The 14,996-nt window shown below is 48.0% G+C and overlaps 1 protein-coding gene across 1 annotated transcript in view; it reads right to left on the bottom strand.

Annotated features, from left to right (window-relative positions):
• The window catches only part of Tmtc4 (transmembrane and tetratricopeptide repeat containing 4), a gene marked incomplete at its 5' end in the record, with an annotated part of 53,396 nt that extends 38,888 nt beyond the window's left edge, over positions 1 to 14,508 (bottom strand). Inside the window, 5 exon segments of the mRNA XM_013515999.1 lie at positions 65 to 152; positions 5,228 to 5,444; positions 6,505 to 6,620; positions 10,388 to 10,603; positions 14,379 to 14,508. Coding sequence (XP_013371453.1) covers positions 65 to 152; positions 5,228 to 5,444; positions 6,505 to 6,620; positions 10,388 to 10,603; positions 14,379 to 14,399 — 658 coding nt within the window.
• Between the last annotated feature and the right edge of the window lie 488 nt (positions 14,509 to 14,996).

Here is a 14,996-nt window from a genome sequence, read left to right as displayed (position 1 = left end):
CAAACACTGCTCAACAGGACAAAAACACAAGACGGTAGAAAATGAAGGCAAATGCCATGCTTACTTTCTCGAAATGCTTTACAGTAGCCAAGGAAAGATAACGAAAAGAACAGGGCACAGAGGAGATCTGCACGGCCGACAACACCAGCAACCTTAAAAGGGGGGAAGAAAAAAAGATTTACATAAAAACACTTGAACATTCTTAAACTTTGAAAATACAAAACATTCCTCAGACATGTAAGACAGAAACTTACTAGCCTCTGCCACCTATCCCAACGACCTGTACAACACCGCCGTACCTCCCACCTGGGTCTCTTTGCCAGGTGAGAGAAGGCTTGGAAACTTTAGGACTTCATTTAACTAGAAAGTTTAGAACTTCATTTAACTGGTTCCAAGAGCACCCTGGCTTAGTGTGAACACAGTGACAGCTGCGCCGCACACTGGGCACGGGCAGGGGCACATGTGCCCTGCAACAGCGGTATTACTTAATATACTGCAACCTACAGCTCCAGGGACTTACGCTTCCAACGCCCCCACAATGGTTTTCCCATTGGGAAAGGTTCTCAACTCCACAGGGCACGATCTTTAATACATAAAATTTGACTGAAAACATGAAGGACGTAAAGGCGAGACGTGTTAGAAGCCATCGGGGAGATAGACAAGGACACAGGAATCATCCTTCCTCAGAGCAGCCTGTCCCTTTTCTTCCCTTCAGACCAAAACTGCTCATGTGCGTTAGCCTGGAAAGCAGAATGCTTCAAAGTAGTTCCCAAGTAAGATGAAAAGGGAATGACATTTCTTCTGGTTCTCTCTCCCCTCTTTCCGCATGTCGACTCTGCCCTTTCCCTCCTTCCCTTAATGATAATGAAGCAATATAAAATGTGTTGAATTCTTTCAGGCTGATTATTCCAACAGTTATTCGCCCAATGTTTCATGGCAGTGAGGATGCAGACTTCCACTCATGGGTGTTGGTCTAATTTATGTGAGGACCTTTACTAACTAAACTAGCACTAGAACGTGACATGGGTCAAAGCACTTGCTGTAACTCTCTAGGAATCTTACTGTCTGGTAGGTTACCATGTCTCAGAGGACAGACACAGGATCTGTGAGATGCACAATAAAGGACTGTTCTATAAATGCAGGTAAGCGAATACACAATGATTTTGGTCACTGTACATACATGTGACTCCCAAGTGCACATATGACCATCAGCTAAGGAAGTGCCTTGGAGGGTGGCTGCATGTTCAATGCATGGTCAGGGATGAGGTCTACTATGACCTGTGAGTGTGACGTCCCGATGGAGGGGTTGGGAGCAGCCGTGCATGGGCCAGGAGGATGAAGCAGCTGACGAACCCAAATCCAATCTGTTCACATCATGCATGTGAAGAAACCCACTGCGAAGGAAGCCAGGGACAAAGGCTCTGCAGGTCGGGGACCAGTGTGGCAGCGTGCTGGAGGTTAAGCTACAGCGCCTTTGCGGATGGAATGGATATGGAAGGACGGCTCTGGAGTGCTCAGGACAGTGAGTGACTGAGTCAGGGGCAGAGTAACGACGAGTGCAGTGACACAGGACCAAGCCTGGCACATGGCAGATCGGGCTCCTGTTTGTTTTTCTCCTGAATCCTATAGGAAGCACCTAGAAACAGGAAACAGGACCAAGACAGGGGGACCAGGTGGAAGCGGCTGGAGCATCCCACCTCCGTCAGGACAACGGGAGTGAGGAGCTTCTCAGAGCTGCGGCCACCCACAGGCTGAGGACGGAAAGGACTCCCCAGCCCTCAGCAGAAAGAAAAGCCGATCTGGAGAAGCTGGTCCAAGGGAACTCAGAGCAACAGTCAGAGGAAGCTGGCCAGAGGGTGAGAGAATAAGGGGAAAGAGGCTTCTTGAAACGAGAGAAGGGGAGGAAATGGCTCAGACAAACGTTAGGGATGGGGCCGGAAGGACCAGTCTGCAGAAACACCTTGCTATCTGGGTGGCTGGGGTATGTACAAAGCATTGCATGGAAATGCACTTTACACATCATAAACTTATCTCTAAGGAAATGTTTTTCCTTTTTTCCATTATTGAAGACAGTCCTGGGTATTTAACCAACGTACATTCTACTGATATAAAGAAAAACTTTTAAAAGTATGGAACTGTTTTGAAGTAAAGGAGCATTAAACATTTATAATGAATTTCTGGCACACAAATTAAAGAGAAATAGATTTCATAGGAAAAAATGCCAAAAGGCTACCAAGGAGGGACTACTTAGAGGATGGGCATAAACAAATGAGGCTTTATTTTTCTTTTCCTGACATCTGTAGAAAATATATCTTTAGGCAAACTTCCTTACAAAGATTATTTTATTTTCTTCCAAATAACCTGGAACGGTCCTAGTGGGGATTTCTGGAGAAAATGCAACACCCCTGAATTCATAGCACAGGTGGTGTCGTTTCTTCATGGGGAACATCTGTACAGGCGCCCTAAAAAGGAACTGAGGTTGAGGCGGGGAGGCACAACTCCAGATTCCCTCCATACCAAAGTCTGGCTTCAATGTGGGGAGGAGGCCTTAGGGAGGCCTGAGTGGCTGGGCCCTCTCTATCATCGGAATTCAGGTCCCTTGACATATGTGCCAATGCTTTGGAGGAAAAAAAAACCCCATAAAATCCACAGACAACCAAGTGTAGTCTGGGGCAGTATATATGACAGACAGACAGAAAGAGAGAGCAAGAGAAAGAGACAGCGAGAAAGAGAGCAAGAGAGCGAGAGAGTTTGAGACGGACACCCTTATCAGTGGAGGAGCAAATGATAGGGACTGCAATGACTTCCCTGCCAATCCAAGGGGCTCAAACTAGAGTGACCAACTCACCCTGACCACCTTAACTTCAAGCCTCAGGTACGAAGGAAGGTGGGTCACCCAAGGAGACTAGAAAATGCAGGTGCTTATGTGCAATGGGCGAAACCATTCTTGGTATAAATGTCAAGGAGGGGCACGGACACAAAACACAAAAATATTAACATAAAGAGGCCTAGGTCACCAAAACTGTGGTTTGTACAGACACAACTTTGCTCTAACAGACGCAATCAGAACTATGCTCATTACCCAAATCCCCACTCATCCTCATCCTCATCCTCATCCTCACCCTCATCCCATGGCAGGCCCCCTTCTTTACCTCTGGAAAATAAGAAACTCAGGGTGTCCTGTTCCTTGCACAATTTTAAAGCTGAAATTTAAAAAATGCACAATGGGAGATACCATGGGGTGCAGATAAGAGGAAACTGAACTCTGTGTGCCAAAGAATGAAAAGTAAATGTGCCAGGAATACTATCAACTCCTTCCTGGAATCTCAGTTCGAATGGTGGTCATAGAATAGAGGGGAGAGAAGAGATTTTTCAAAGATTCTCTTCTGTCTTGTAGCCAGCCCTGCCTCAGTTCCTCTTAAAGACCTGAAATACGGCCTTTCAGTATGAACAAGTTCCCAGAGTCCCTTTGGCTGCACCGCATGTGTGAGCATATTAAGTCCTCTCTGCCAGCACCTGAAACCTTCAGTTTTTTATTTTGAGATAGGGTCTTGCTCAGTCTTTAATGTTCTCCAGGCTGGGCTTTAACTTATGACCGTTCTGGCTCAGTCTCCTGGCGTGCTGGGATTATAGGCCTGTGTCACCACAGGTGGCTCAAAAGCTTTTTATAAATCAATTTCTCAACCCTTACAACCAGAATTTCAGAAAACTTCCTTTGGCTAATAATTCAAATATTTAATTTTGTTTTTAAGATGATGCTAAATCAGTCAAGAAGAAAAACTGTGACCCAGGACTGCTTGAGAGATTCCCTTATTTATGATCAATTTCTGGGTCTGATAAACATTTAAACCACAGAGAATTCAGACTTAAACCAATTCCAAGTTGGTGTAGTTATGAATAAAGAGTTTACACCTAAACTCTTACAACACCAATCTGTACCCTGATAAGGGCTTAAATCCTCTGCACTTGCTGAGATGAAAAACTGGATGCTACAAAGAGAAATTCTGCTCAACATTTTGGAACTTCTAGCTGCTCACCAGGGCAACTGGTTAGATGTAGGTATTTAAGTCCTATTAAATACAAAAGCTTATTGCGAGAGAGGCAATAAATTATACATGCAGTATTTTATAGCGGGAGCTTCAGGCTCACGGAATGACTGATTAAAACCAAATCTTTTCCCTCAGCCACCACACTGCCTTCCAAGGGTTTATGTTGGGAGAGTGTTCCTGACACCCTCGCCAGGGTCACGTTACAGCCCAACATGGTCAGCCCCAATCTCTTCAGGAGCAGCTCGGTGGCACAGATGTGATCTTGTAGAGCAGGGTGGACTCCAGTCAAGAGCTGCCCCACCTTCCGGCCCAAGACTGAAGGGGAAGCAGGGGTCACCAGGATGGAGAAGGAAGGACATCCTGAGTGTTCCTCACATCAGCATCTCCCTGGTGTGGGGCTGGGAAGCCCAGGAGTCAGGTCCTATCCCATGTTCACCTACTATCAACTCTCAGCCGGTCTTTCATGTAGCCTCCCACACCACCCCATCTATGAAATGGGGAGCGCTGCATGAGTCCATCTGACATCCAGCACTGCTATGATAGCGATGCTAAGAAAGTATCATATCAACCATGAAGCTGTCAGCTACCCTAGACAAATTGCCTCAGACCCTTTGCTGAACAGTGGGTCTTATCCGATGACCCAAAGCCAGGCAGTGTTGACATTCATACCATCTTGGCTGCTGTCACCACACAAGCTAGGTAGGGAGCCTCACTGGAGACCATACCTTAGCTTTAGTACAGTCACCCCAGCAGGGGAGCCCACATTTATGCGTGAGTCTCTTGCTAGGTATGGAGGTGCACATCTGTCATCCCAGCACTCTGGGAGGCTGAGGAAGAAGGATCACACATTCAAGTCCAGCCCGCATAAATCAGTGAGACCCTAACTCAAAATAAAAAATAGAAAGGAGCTAGGGATGTAGCCCAGTGCAAAGGGTGCAGGTTCAATCCCTCGTACCAGACACACACACACACACACACACACACGTCTCTGACCCATCAGGTGCCTGTTGGGCATCTGTGGGATGTACTTTCCATTCCTACAGCATATGTAGCATATACACCCTGCAGCTCGGGATCGTGGAGGCTGCACAAAGGGAGCCTGCTGTAGGAAATGAGGTGGCACACGATGCCTCGTCATGTCTTACGTATGTGCGCTGTCACAGGTAGGCGGTACTTACGCACTCGGTGTGCACAGGATGGACGGCAAATAGCAGAGCTGCCAGCAGTGATGCTCTGGGGGCCAGGTGCACCCTCCGGCCTTTACTGGTGAACTGCAGGCCGCCGAACAGTACCGAGAAGACGTCCACCATGAGCACAGAGATGCCGCCGTGCAGGAGGATGTTGACCACGTGGAAGCCCACGGGGTGGAAGCCTCCTGACAAGTAGTAGTTAAGCCTGCAGCAAACACAGGCGCTCATGCGGGGATGCAGACGCATGTGCGATGCGACGGCGACAGTGTGCATGGAGATGTGGAAAGCAGGTGAGCAAGGTGTGCCTCTTTGGTAAAAACAGCACGGTGCTGTTATTAATACCCATCAAGCTAAGAAGGCTGGAGAAATGGTGTGAACATAATTAACCGCAGAGGGGAAAGTGGAAGTGAGGGACATATCCCAGGGGGTAGGGAGAGGACAATCAAAAGCTAGACAATTTTTTAAGTGTATAAAAGGAGGACTGCATTCTAAGAGGACAGAAGCTGGCACACGACTACCTCAGGGACTGGGTTTTAAGAGTCAAGTAATTTGACTAGCCACAACAAAGCGCTCTTAACAGTGTGCCAATCGGCCTGTGCCATCGAAACACCTGCTTGCCATCAGCAATTATTTTTGGTGGTTCCAATTCATCACTCCCGTGCCTCTCTGAGCTCTACGTACTGGATTTAAATGCACCTGAGAAACAGCCGGAGGAGAACCTTTGCGAGGCGACTACACCTACTCAATGCAACAGCTCCCTGATTAATGGAGACAAGAAGGCTGTCAGTAAGCTTCATGCTTATCTGGCATGCAAGTTACAGTTGGAAGACTGACACCTTATTCATTTTTTTGTGTATCAAGAAAATAAATCACATGCCCCATATTGTTTTGATACACATCAGCTCATTCCTTGTTGCTAACCAACTCCCAAAGGGTGGAATCTCTGAGAAAGGCAAAGAACAGGGACCGCTGTGCTCACCAGCACAGATCTGTGTGCAGGGCTGTCCAACCTCCTTTGCATTGCACCAGCCTTAGCTGCTGCTGAAGTGAGCACAGGGAGTGAAGTTCCCCCAGCTCCTCTCCCCATGTCCCTGTGGCTGCCTTCGAGAGCTGGAATCAGTGGGGACTTCGAGTACATGAGTGGCCCTTCTCCCTGGGAATCACCCCTTGAACTTCCCAAAGCTGGGAATGTGATGACACAGCCACGGGCAAATGTCACGGGTAAGACTCGGGTACCCCCTTGAGCTGGTGCTGCCATACCTCACCTGAAAGTCAGGACGGTGAGCGGCCGGTAGGACTTGTGGCTGGTGTTGCTGCTCAGTCTACTGCCCCAGAAGTCATGATGCCACAGGTCTCCCAGGGGCGTGTCGGCTTGGAGGTCCTGCGGGGACACATTAGGGGACATTCTGGACAGCCCCATAGCAAAGCCTTCTCCAAGCCCTCTCCTTAAAAGTCCCTCCAAGCTCCCAACTCTGTCTCTCACCTCCTCTCTGGCCCTGGGCCGAGCTCCAGTGTCTCCAACTTGGGAGATGGCCCGGCCTCCTAGTGGGGCCACTGCCTCCTCTGACATATTCTCTAAGTCAAATGTTTCAAGGTGCACCTCGGCTTAGCCCATGCCAGCCGGTTGAGAAATGCTGCAATAGTTCCGTACAGCTCAGGGACAGTGCTGATATCCCGGAGGGACCACCGTACCCCGAGGTGCTTGGCTCCCACCAACCTCTGCAGCTCCACGTGGCTAACTCTGTGCTCCCGCCCTGTTCCTGTGAGCTCCCGCCCAGTGGCTCTGCAGGCAGGCGCTCCCCTAGATGAGCATCCTCAGCTCTCCACTCTCACATCTCCTGCCCAGAGCTTCCTTCTGTGGGTCTTGGGGTGTCTCCCGCCCATCCCTGCAGCGCTTGGCACTCAGGAAGCTCACAGTCACTGTGCTATCTGTTTGGAGCTCCACAGGGCCCAGACCACATCTAATCTTTTTTTGTTTTGTTTTGTTTGTTTTTTTTGGTTTTTCTCCGGTACCGGGAACCGAACTCACGACCTTGCGCTTGCCAGGCAGGCGCTTTTGCCCCTGAGCTAAATCCCCAGCCCCCAGACCACATCTAATCTTACCAGGAGTATACAGAAGGGACATGCTGGACAGACAGAACATTTAGCTACATAAGGTCTCTGTTTTCCTTTCATATCCAATAAATAAAGCTACTTAGCAAAACTATCTCAACTTAAACATAGCTGTGGATAAACACTTTTTTCAGTTTTCTATTTTTGATCATGAATTAAGCAGACTGTGAAATTAGAAGGCAAAAAACCCTTCCATATAATTTTTGAAGATAAAAATCACTATTTAAAAAAACTGTACCTATCTTACAGCTGAGGTAATTTAATTTGGTACGATACTAAATATACTTTGAAATGCATCTTTACATTTAAAATACGAAAGCACACAGTATGAAGCACAAACATGGCAACGTGAAATAGACTGCAAAGCTGGTATTAATTTTATCTTTAGAGAATTAAACAGGGATGTTTTAGGGAGGGGAAATTAGAACGCGGCTGGACGTGGTGGCACATGCCTGTGATACCAGTATTCTGGCTGAGGAGGCTGAGGTAGGAGGATGGCAAGTTTGAACCCTGCCAGGGTAACTTAGTGAGACTCTGTCTCAAAATAGAAAGTTAAAGAACAAAACAGGCTGGGGATGTAGCTCAGTGCAAAGGTCCTGGGTTCCCTCTCCAGCACTGACAAATGAAAGAAAACATGCTGAGCATCGCTAGTGTAGTCGGGATCCCTCTTCTCGGGAATGGGACAAGCTGATGCACTGAGGCAAAGAGGACCGCTTTAGAGGGCTGTGGAGGCTCACAGGCTCACCAGGTTGGGGCTGTGCAGCAGGAGCACACGCACTGACCACGTCACTGGCCACCTCCTACCCCACCGTCACATGACTGGCTTTGCCTCCAGCAGGTGGGTGTGCCCGATTCCTGCATGCATTCTGCACCGGCTTCCTGGTCAACAGTTCATAACGTCCCGCATGGAAGGGCAAACTGCCCTCAAGTGACAGCTGTTCCCAATAGCATCAAACGTCCACACTGCAATGCAGTACAGTACTTAAGTGTTTGCTGGCTCAAAGGGGAAGCCTGGAGACAAGGGGATAGATGCAGTTCGTCACTTGATACCTGCTGCAGGGTGACTTTCCCTTGCATTGGGATCAGCTTCCTAGCCTGAGAGAGCACCAAGCGCTGTCTCCCAGCTGCGTAGATGCTTGTGAAAGACATGGACTCCACCTGCTGACTCAGTGGACTGGGACACAGAACTGGGAGACTCATTTCTTTTGCAGTGTCACACAAGTGCTCGTTCAGTTGCAATGGGCCTGGGTGGAAGATCTCCCTCTGCCTTTGAAGGGGAAATGAACACCAACGAAGCTCTAAATATTTCATTAGGCACAAACTACACTGTACAAAAGGGTGTGCGACAGCAAGAAAGGTCAATTTTTCCTCATAACGGTTTATGAAAATGACAGATGCTGTCTGAGATTCCTCCCACTTCCATGGTCTCAAGGAGACTGCCATCTCAAGGAACAAAAATGAGGCAACTCAACACTGCACAGAGCTTTTAGAAAAATCTTTACCTCCACTGGCCCCACGAATAGCTGGTTCGCATCCTGCAGGCACAGTGCCTTCCATGAACCGGGAGGGGGAAGGCAAGGCTGGCATATTAACATAAGGACACAGGGCCACGCTTTGCCAGGCCACGCCCAGCAGAGCCACAAGATGCAGAAACAATGCAAAATACATCCGTGCACCGTGGCACCCACATCCCGCCAAGCTCACGCTCTGCCCTGCCTGCTGGTGGGAATTTTCCAACTTTGGCTCTGAATTCATGTTATATATCCAAGCGGAAGGGTCAAAAAAGTCACATCAAAATGAGTAACAGAATTTAAAAAAATCATATTCTCATTACAAAAATAATTCTGTGGCTAGTAAACCATTGATTTGTCCATGTTGCTTTAGAGCTATGTCGTTTTTAAAGCATGGTTTAAAACAGAATCATCTATTCTAACTGCTGGGTGAACCTGAGGGAAACAACAGATGAAGAACTTGAAAGGAGACCTCAGCAATGCTCTAGTTTATGCCATTAAAATAGAAAAAACTGCAATATTATGTTTGGAATGAAATGCCTACCAATCAATTGCCCTCTGCCCCATGGCATAAGTGCTTCTTACACAGTTTTCCTCAACACTTTCAAAACAAATATGACTCTGTCATCCTTTGGTGGAATCCACAACTTCTTGTTTTTGAGAGCACCCAACAGCAGCACTGTGGAGTTGCTACTGGAGAGAAAGATGTGTACATCCAAGTCCTTGTCTCTTATTAAGTGAAACACAAACTGTCTGCTGAGTAAAGGACTGTCACAAAGGCATGTCCTCGTGTCATTTCAGAGCTCTTTTTTCTTTGGACCTTCCCTGCCTCTGGGTTTCTTATTCTGATTTCCTTTTGGTTTGTCTGAATCTTCTGTTCCCAAAAACCAATTTCTTCTCCTCGAAATGGTTAGCTAGTGAAAAGGAGCAATTTCTCTGTACTGACAGCTGCAACTAGTGAGCAAAGCTGACTGAGATTTTGCAAGCTCAGCAAACTTGCATCTTCAAACATGAAATGAGCAAAGCCTAAGGCTTCCCGGGGAGACACAGCGCATGGCCCTGGCAGCTGGCAGCAGGCAGCAGGCTGTGCTCGCAGTCACAGTCAAGGACAGAAAGAGCCAGCCCGATGCTGGGGACACACCTTCTAAGGGGTGATCAGACTGATGCATCACTGCACAATCATAGGATTTTCTTTTTTGGCCAGCTCTGGAAATTGTTCATAAACCCTAAACACGCAGTCTGCAATGCCCTGTAACACCTTGGCCCTGCGATCTTTGAGTGGCCTCTCTGATCCATGTGAGGACCGGGCCTCATGAGGTTAAGGAGGAGTTGCAGGCTCTGCTGTTGGTGATCAAAGAGACATGGATTAAGGAGATGATAGCAAAAGAGATGGGAAATTTACACTACAACTGGGGCAAGTGCTTAACTGAAGTTTGACATGAAATTCGACACCAACTTAGATAATTCCTGGGACAGAGGCAAGTGGGTAATGTAAATTTCCCAAAAAAGAGTTAAGGTAACAAACCTTATTGTTAACAATAGCTTCAGAGTCGTCAAAGACAAAATCTCCATCGTAGCTCCGTGCAAAACACAGGACGGAAACAAATCCCACTACTAACTTGGCCCAGAACGGGGGCAGGACAGAGGATGGCATGATGTGATCCAGATCGGCATCCAGCTCGGCCATCGTGAAAGCTGTGCGCTGCCGGTCTCTTGTTCCAGCATTATGCTGGTACGAAGTCTGCAAGAAAAATAACACCATATAAATATTCATCAGCGCATCATAAGATATGCTTCTGCAGCAGGCATATTTACTTTCAGCGCAGTTAGCGTCACTTATACTGCAACTTACAAGATGTGATCATTAACAACGTTAACTTGTGGTTTTCGAACTCTGGTGTGTAAAAAGTCAGCTGGGACAGGTAGATTCCTGGGCCTGACCATGACCTGACTTCTCAGAAGCCCTTTGGTTGTTATGCTGGATGGGCTTATCCTTCAGAAACTGACTCCAGTGAGATTCTGTGTTCATCAGGATCTGCCCAACACCAGATGCATAATTTTGAAGAAATGCAAGTCAGTTTATAAAGCTTAAAATAGTTACCGTGAATGTCATCAAATTAAGGAAAATACTGATTGTTGGATCTTGACACCTGGTGTGTTTGTGGGGAGAGTGGTATAGTGTGTCACACACAGTCCCGATGGGGAACAGTTCACAGTCTGTGTAGACTCAGGCACCCTTGCCACTTCGATGAAAATGTGAGAGGGAAATCAGGAGGCAGAATAGCTGACTGAATGATTGTTGTGTCGGGAGTTCATAGAGACAGATGGAGGAACTGACTGCTTTGAGAGGCCCCCGTGTCCAGAAAGGGCTGAGGTATATCCTAAAGAAGAGGGGAGGTAATTCTACCTGAGGCTGACTTTCAGTGCCAGCAAGAGTTGTTAAGAATACTGTATATACTTTTTTTTGGAGGGGTGTACTGGGAATCAAACTCAGGACCTCACACTCGCCAGGCAGGCTTGTGCCACTGAGCTATACCCCCAGCCATGCACACTTACTTCGGATTTTCCTTTCAAACAGGCAAACTGCGCCTTGGCTTTGCTATTAGCAGCTGAGTGTCCCTGTCCGCCACTGGGGCACTGCGCAAAGCCTCAGAACTTTCTAGCAGTGACAGCTGCCTAACAGCTTCCGGCTTTGGGATTGGCCCAAACATCACACTACCCCACAAATCACATCTACATGCCCCCTTACCACATCCCTAATAAATGCTTAAGATTTGCTTGGACTGTGTCTGTGTTAGACTGACCAATTCATCTTGTGGGCAAGTTACTTAACCTATCTGGACCTGATTCCCTACCTCTAGGACAGGGATGAGTAGTGCCTCCTATACATGGTTGTGTTTTTACGACTGTTCAGGGGAGGTAACCTATTATGATAGTTTCTTTCATGAGCTTGAACAGAATTTTCTTTGGAAACCCACTTTAGTACAGGCTTATTGGCCCCGGGCTCTTGTCTCCCCTGCTATGGGACTGGCCCCCATACCCTTCACACGGAGGTAGAAGAGAATCCCAGCTCCCTCTCTGGGCAGGTAGTTTGGAGGTCTAGATCTCCAAGTGAATGTTCTAGATTGTGGAATCAGTAAGACAGCCAAATAGAAATCTGAAGCCACCTCTGTCTCTGTCCTGCAGCCAGATCAACAGGCAGCAGGACACACCACTCCTTGCCCCTTTCCGGGGCAGAAGGTCCAGCTTTACAACCTAGACACGAAAGATGCTCGCCCCCTGAGCTCCACCGGCTGAGGTAAGGCACGCTCTCAGCAAGTGCCAGGGCAATAGTCCAGGCACTATCTGCCGCCTTCTTTTCTTTTTTAACAAAAGGATAAATCATTGCTCAAGTCCAGACAGTTACAAACACAATGCAGGTCACCATGCAGGCCCCAATCACTGTGTTTACACTTCAGCAAAAAAAATTATTCCCGCTACTAAAAAAAAAAAACAAAACAAACAAAAAACAAGACAGAATAGGTAGGAAGATACCATGACTTAACATGAAGAGAATAAACGTGTTCTTTGATTTATACACTTAGTGGAAGGAAATAAATCGTTTATACTGATTTTCAACCCACAGTAGAGTTGTGAGCTGATAATCATACAATTGGTTTTGATGCTGTTTTAGCCCCAAATATTTGAATATTACTTCACAAAAGTTTGTTACGGGGTTCAAGTGGCCTCAGAGGAAGATGACAAAGGAAATACAGGCTCCTAAACTACCTACCATGTCTCACTTTCATCTCAGATTGTTTGTAACACAGGCTCATTCTGGTCCTCAGGTGAGAGCCCAGGTTTATGTAGGGCAGACTGTGGGGTCCAACACCTGCCCCTGTGGTCCTGTACCTTGGGAACTCAACGGCACCCCACCCTCTCCACGTTACTTCGTGCCATTCTCTCAAAGGGCTCCTCCTCCTTAGTCTCTAAAACCCACCACTTCTTTGCTACCAATAAAATATAAACATCCCTCTCATTTAAAGATGGCCATGTATATAATGGAAAGGTTCAGAAAATGTTTTTCATTAGCAAATAATTTAAAAAAAAGCTACACTGTGTCAGACATCCATGCAAAGTTCTGACACCAGGCCAGTGGTTGATAGCAAAGGCTCTCCAGCAAGGTACATCTGCACTTTGCCGTGCTTGTCTTCCCGAGGATCAACTTCCTCATCAGCAAAACAGGCACCACTACTTTCTTCAGAGGTCGTGGTAAGCATCAAAAGAGATCACGTAAGCAGAGTTACCTTCCCGCTGTTGCTCTGCTTTGGAGAAATTAGTTCCTGGTGCCTACTTCCTGTCAGCCTCTGAGAACATCTGTATTGCTACCAACTGTTATTCCTGTAAATGGCTCACCAGCCAGGGTGAGCAGCAGCCCCTCGGGTGACCCTGTACAGTTCAGAAAGGGGCACCCTTCTTTCAGGCAGATCCATGCCTCACACTTCCCTGGCTAGGCACCTTTACGACCTGCATAAAGTGCACAGCCAGTGACCCTGATCCCAACCCTTCTTTCTCCAACAGGAAATGACTCTTGTCCCATAACTTTTGGTGTTTAGGTAAAAGAAGTGATGTCCACGAGATGGGAGAGCTGGTTACCAGCTGTATATACCCTGCTTTATACCCGTATGTCACGAGAAAGGAAGGGACACTTTCTACTTTATGTCACGAGAAAGGAAGGGACACTTTCTACTTCTCTCTCGATGGGCACAGGCCTACCCTGCCCTATTATTCTCCAGGAGATGTCCTGCCTGGGCGCCCTCGCTCCTCGGCCCACCTGCCTGGTCAGTTCTCCCTAAGGAGGACCAGGTGGGAGCCTCGCTGTGGCCCCAGGCCAAGCAGTGCTTCATGCAGCTGTAGCCAGGACATGGTTTATGCTGGAAATTAGCAGCAGCCACCTTTTTAGAACACTCTTCCGCAGGTACAGAAGGGCCTGCTGGCCTCTCTATCTCATCAGGAATAATTCATCCACACAGCCAGCTGCCCTCTGCCAGGTGTTCTGAGGGCCACCTGACTCCTGTGTTGCAGTTAACTGTTCCCTAAACTGTAAGTCAATTTGGACCAAATCAGGTCTCTTCAGCTCTAGTTCCTCAATCCTCTACTATCTTCCTCTCCTTTTAGGGGGTTAAAACAAATTAACCAATCATCAATAAAAAGATAAAAAAGATTGCAAATAAAGACACCCCCATGTCACCCAGCAAAGCAACCTGGATTGCAGTAAACAGAAGGGTAAAACAGAACCTAAATAGTTTACGCTGGAAATTAGCAGCAGCCACCTTTTTAGAACACTCTTCCGCAGGTACAGAAGGGCCTGCTGGCCTCTCTACCTCATCAGGAATAATTCATCCACACAGCCAGGTGCCCTCTGCCAGGCTGAGACGTGACGCTGCCTCTGGAAATCAGATTAATGAACACAAGGGTTTCTGACCCAGCATCCAGAGGCCTGGCAGTAGCCTGGACTGGGGTGCTGGTGCTCCTACCCCAGGTGTCTTTCCTCCCATGTAGCGCTGGACCAGACGTTACTGAAGCTGTACACCCTGGTGTGGCCGCCTTCGGACTTTTAATTTAGTGATGCTCAAGAATGTCTGTGTGATTCCACGTGCACAGGTCCTGTAACAGAAAGTTTCCAGCCTGCTACCTTGGAGACATTTTCCCCTCAAGTCGGCCAGCGTGCCTCTGCCTCACCTCCACCTGGGCCGTGCCAGCTGGGTCACATAACGCAAGGAGAGGGGCCGGGCCGAAAATCCAGTCAATCCTCTCTATAAACTGCTTCCCAAGGAATTCTCCCCACCCATCTGCTCCCGGGAAGAAGAGAAGTGGGGATGACTCACAGTGGATACAGCGTGGCTCTAACTCCTCCCTTCTTTTGTGTGCGGTTAAAAAAAGAAAAAAAAAAACACACACACAAGCAGCCCACAGTCACAACATCAACAAGACCAAGCATCCCGCGCAGTTCGCGGGAGGTGAGGCGGGGGTGCACCACCTGCTCGGCTTCCCCAACTCCTAGCCCGTGCCAGGAAGTGCAGCGCGCGGGCTGCGCGCGCCCCGCCCGGGGGACCGCAGCCAGGCGTGGAGTAGCCGGCACCCCCGGCGCTGCG

The sequence above is a fragment of the Chinchilla lanigera genome, unplaced genomic scaffold (assembly GCF_000276665.1).
Source record: "Chinchilla lanigera isolate Chin_1 unplaced genomic scaffold, ChiLan1.0 scaffold00003, whole genome shotgun sequence".
Classification (NCBI taxonomy): domain Eukaryota; kingdom Metazoa; phylum Chordata; class Mammalia; order Rodentia; family Chinchillidae; genus Chinchilla; species Chinchilla lanigera.
Note: the sequence above shows the minus strand (reverse complement) of the source record. Positions and strands in the feature narration are given on the sequence as shown.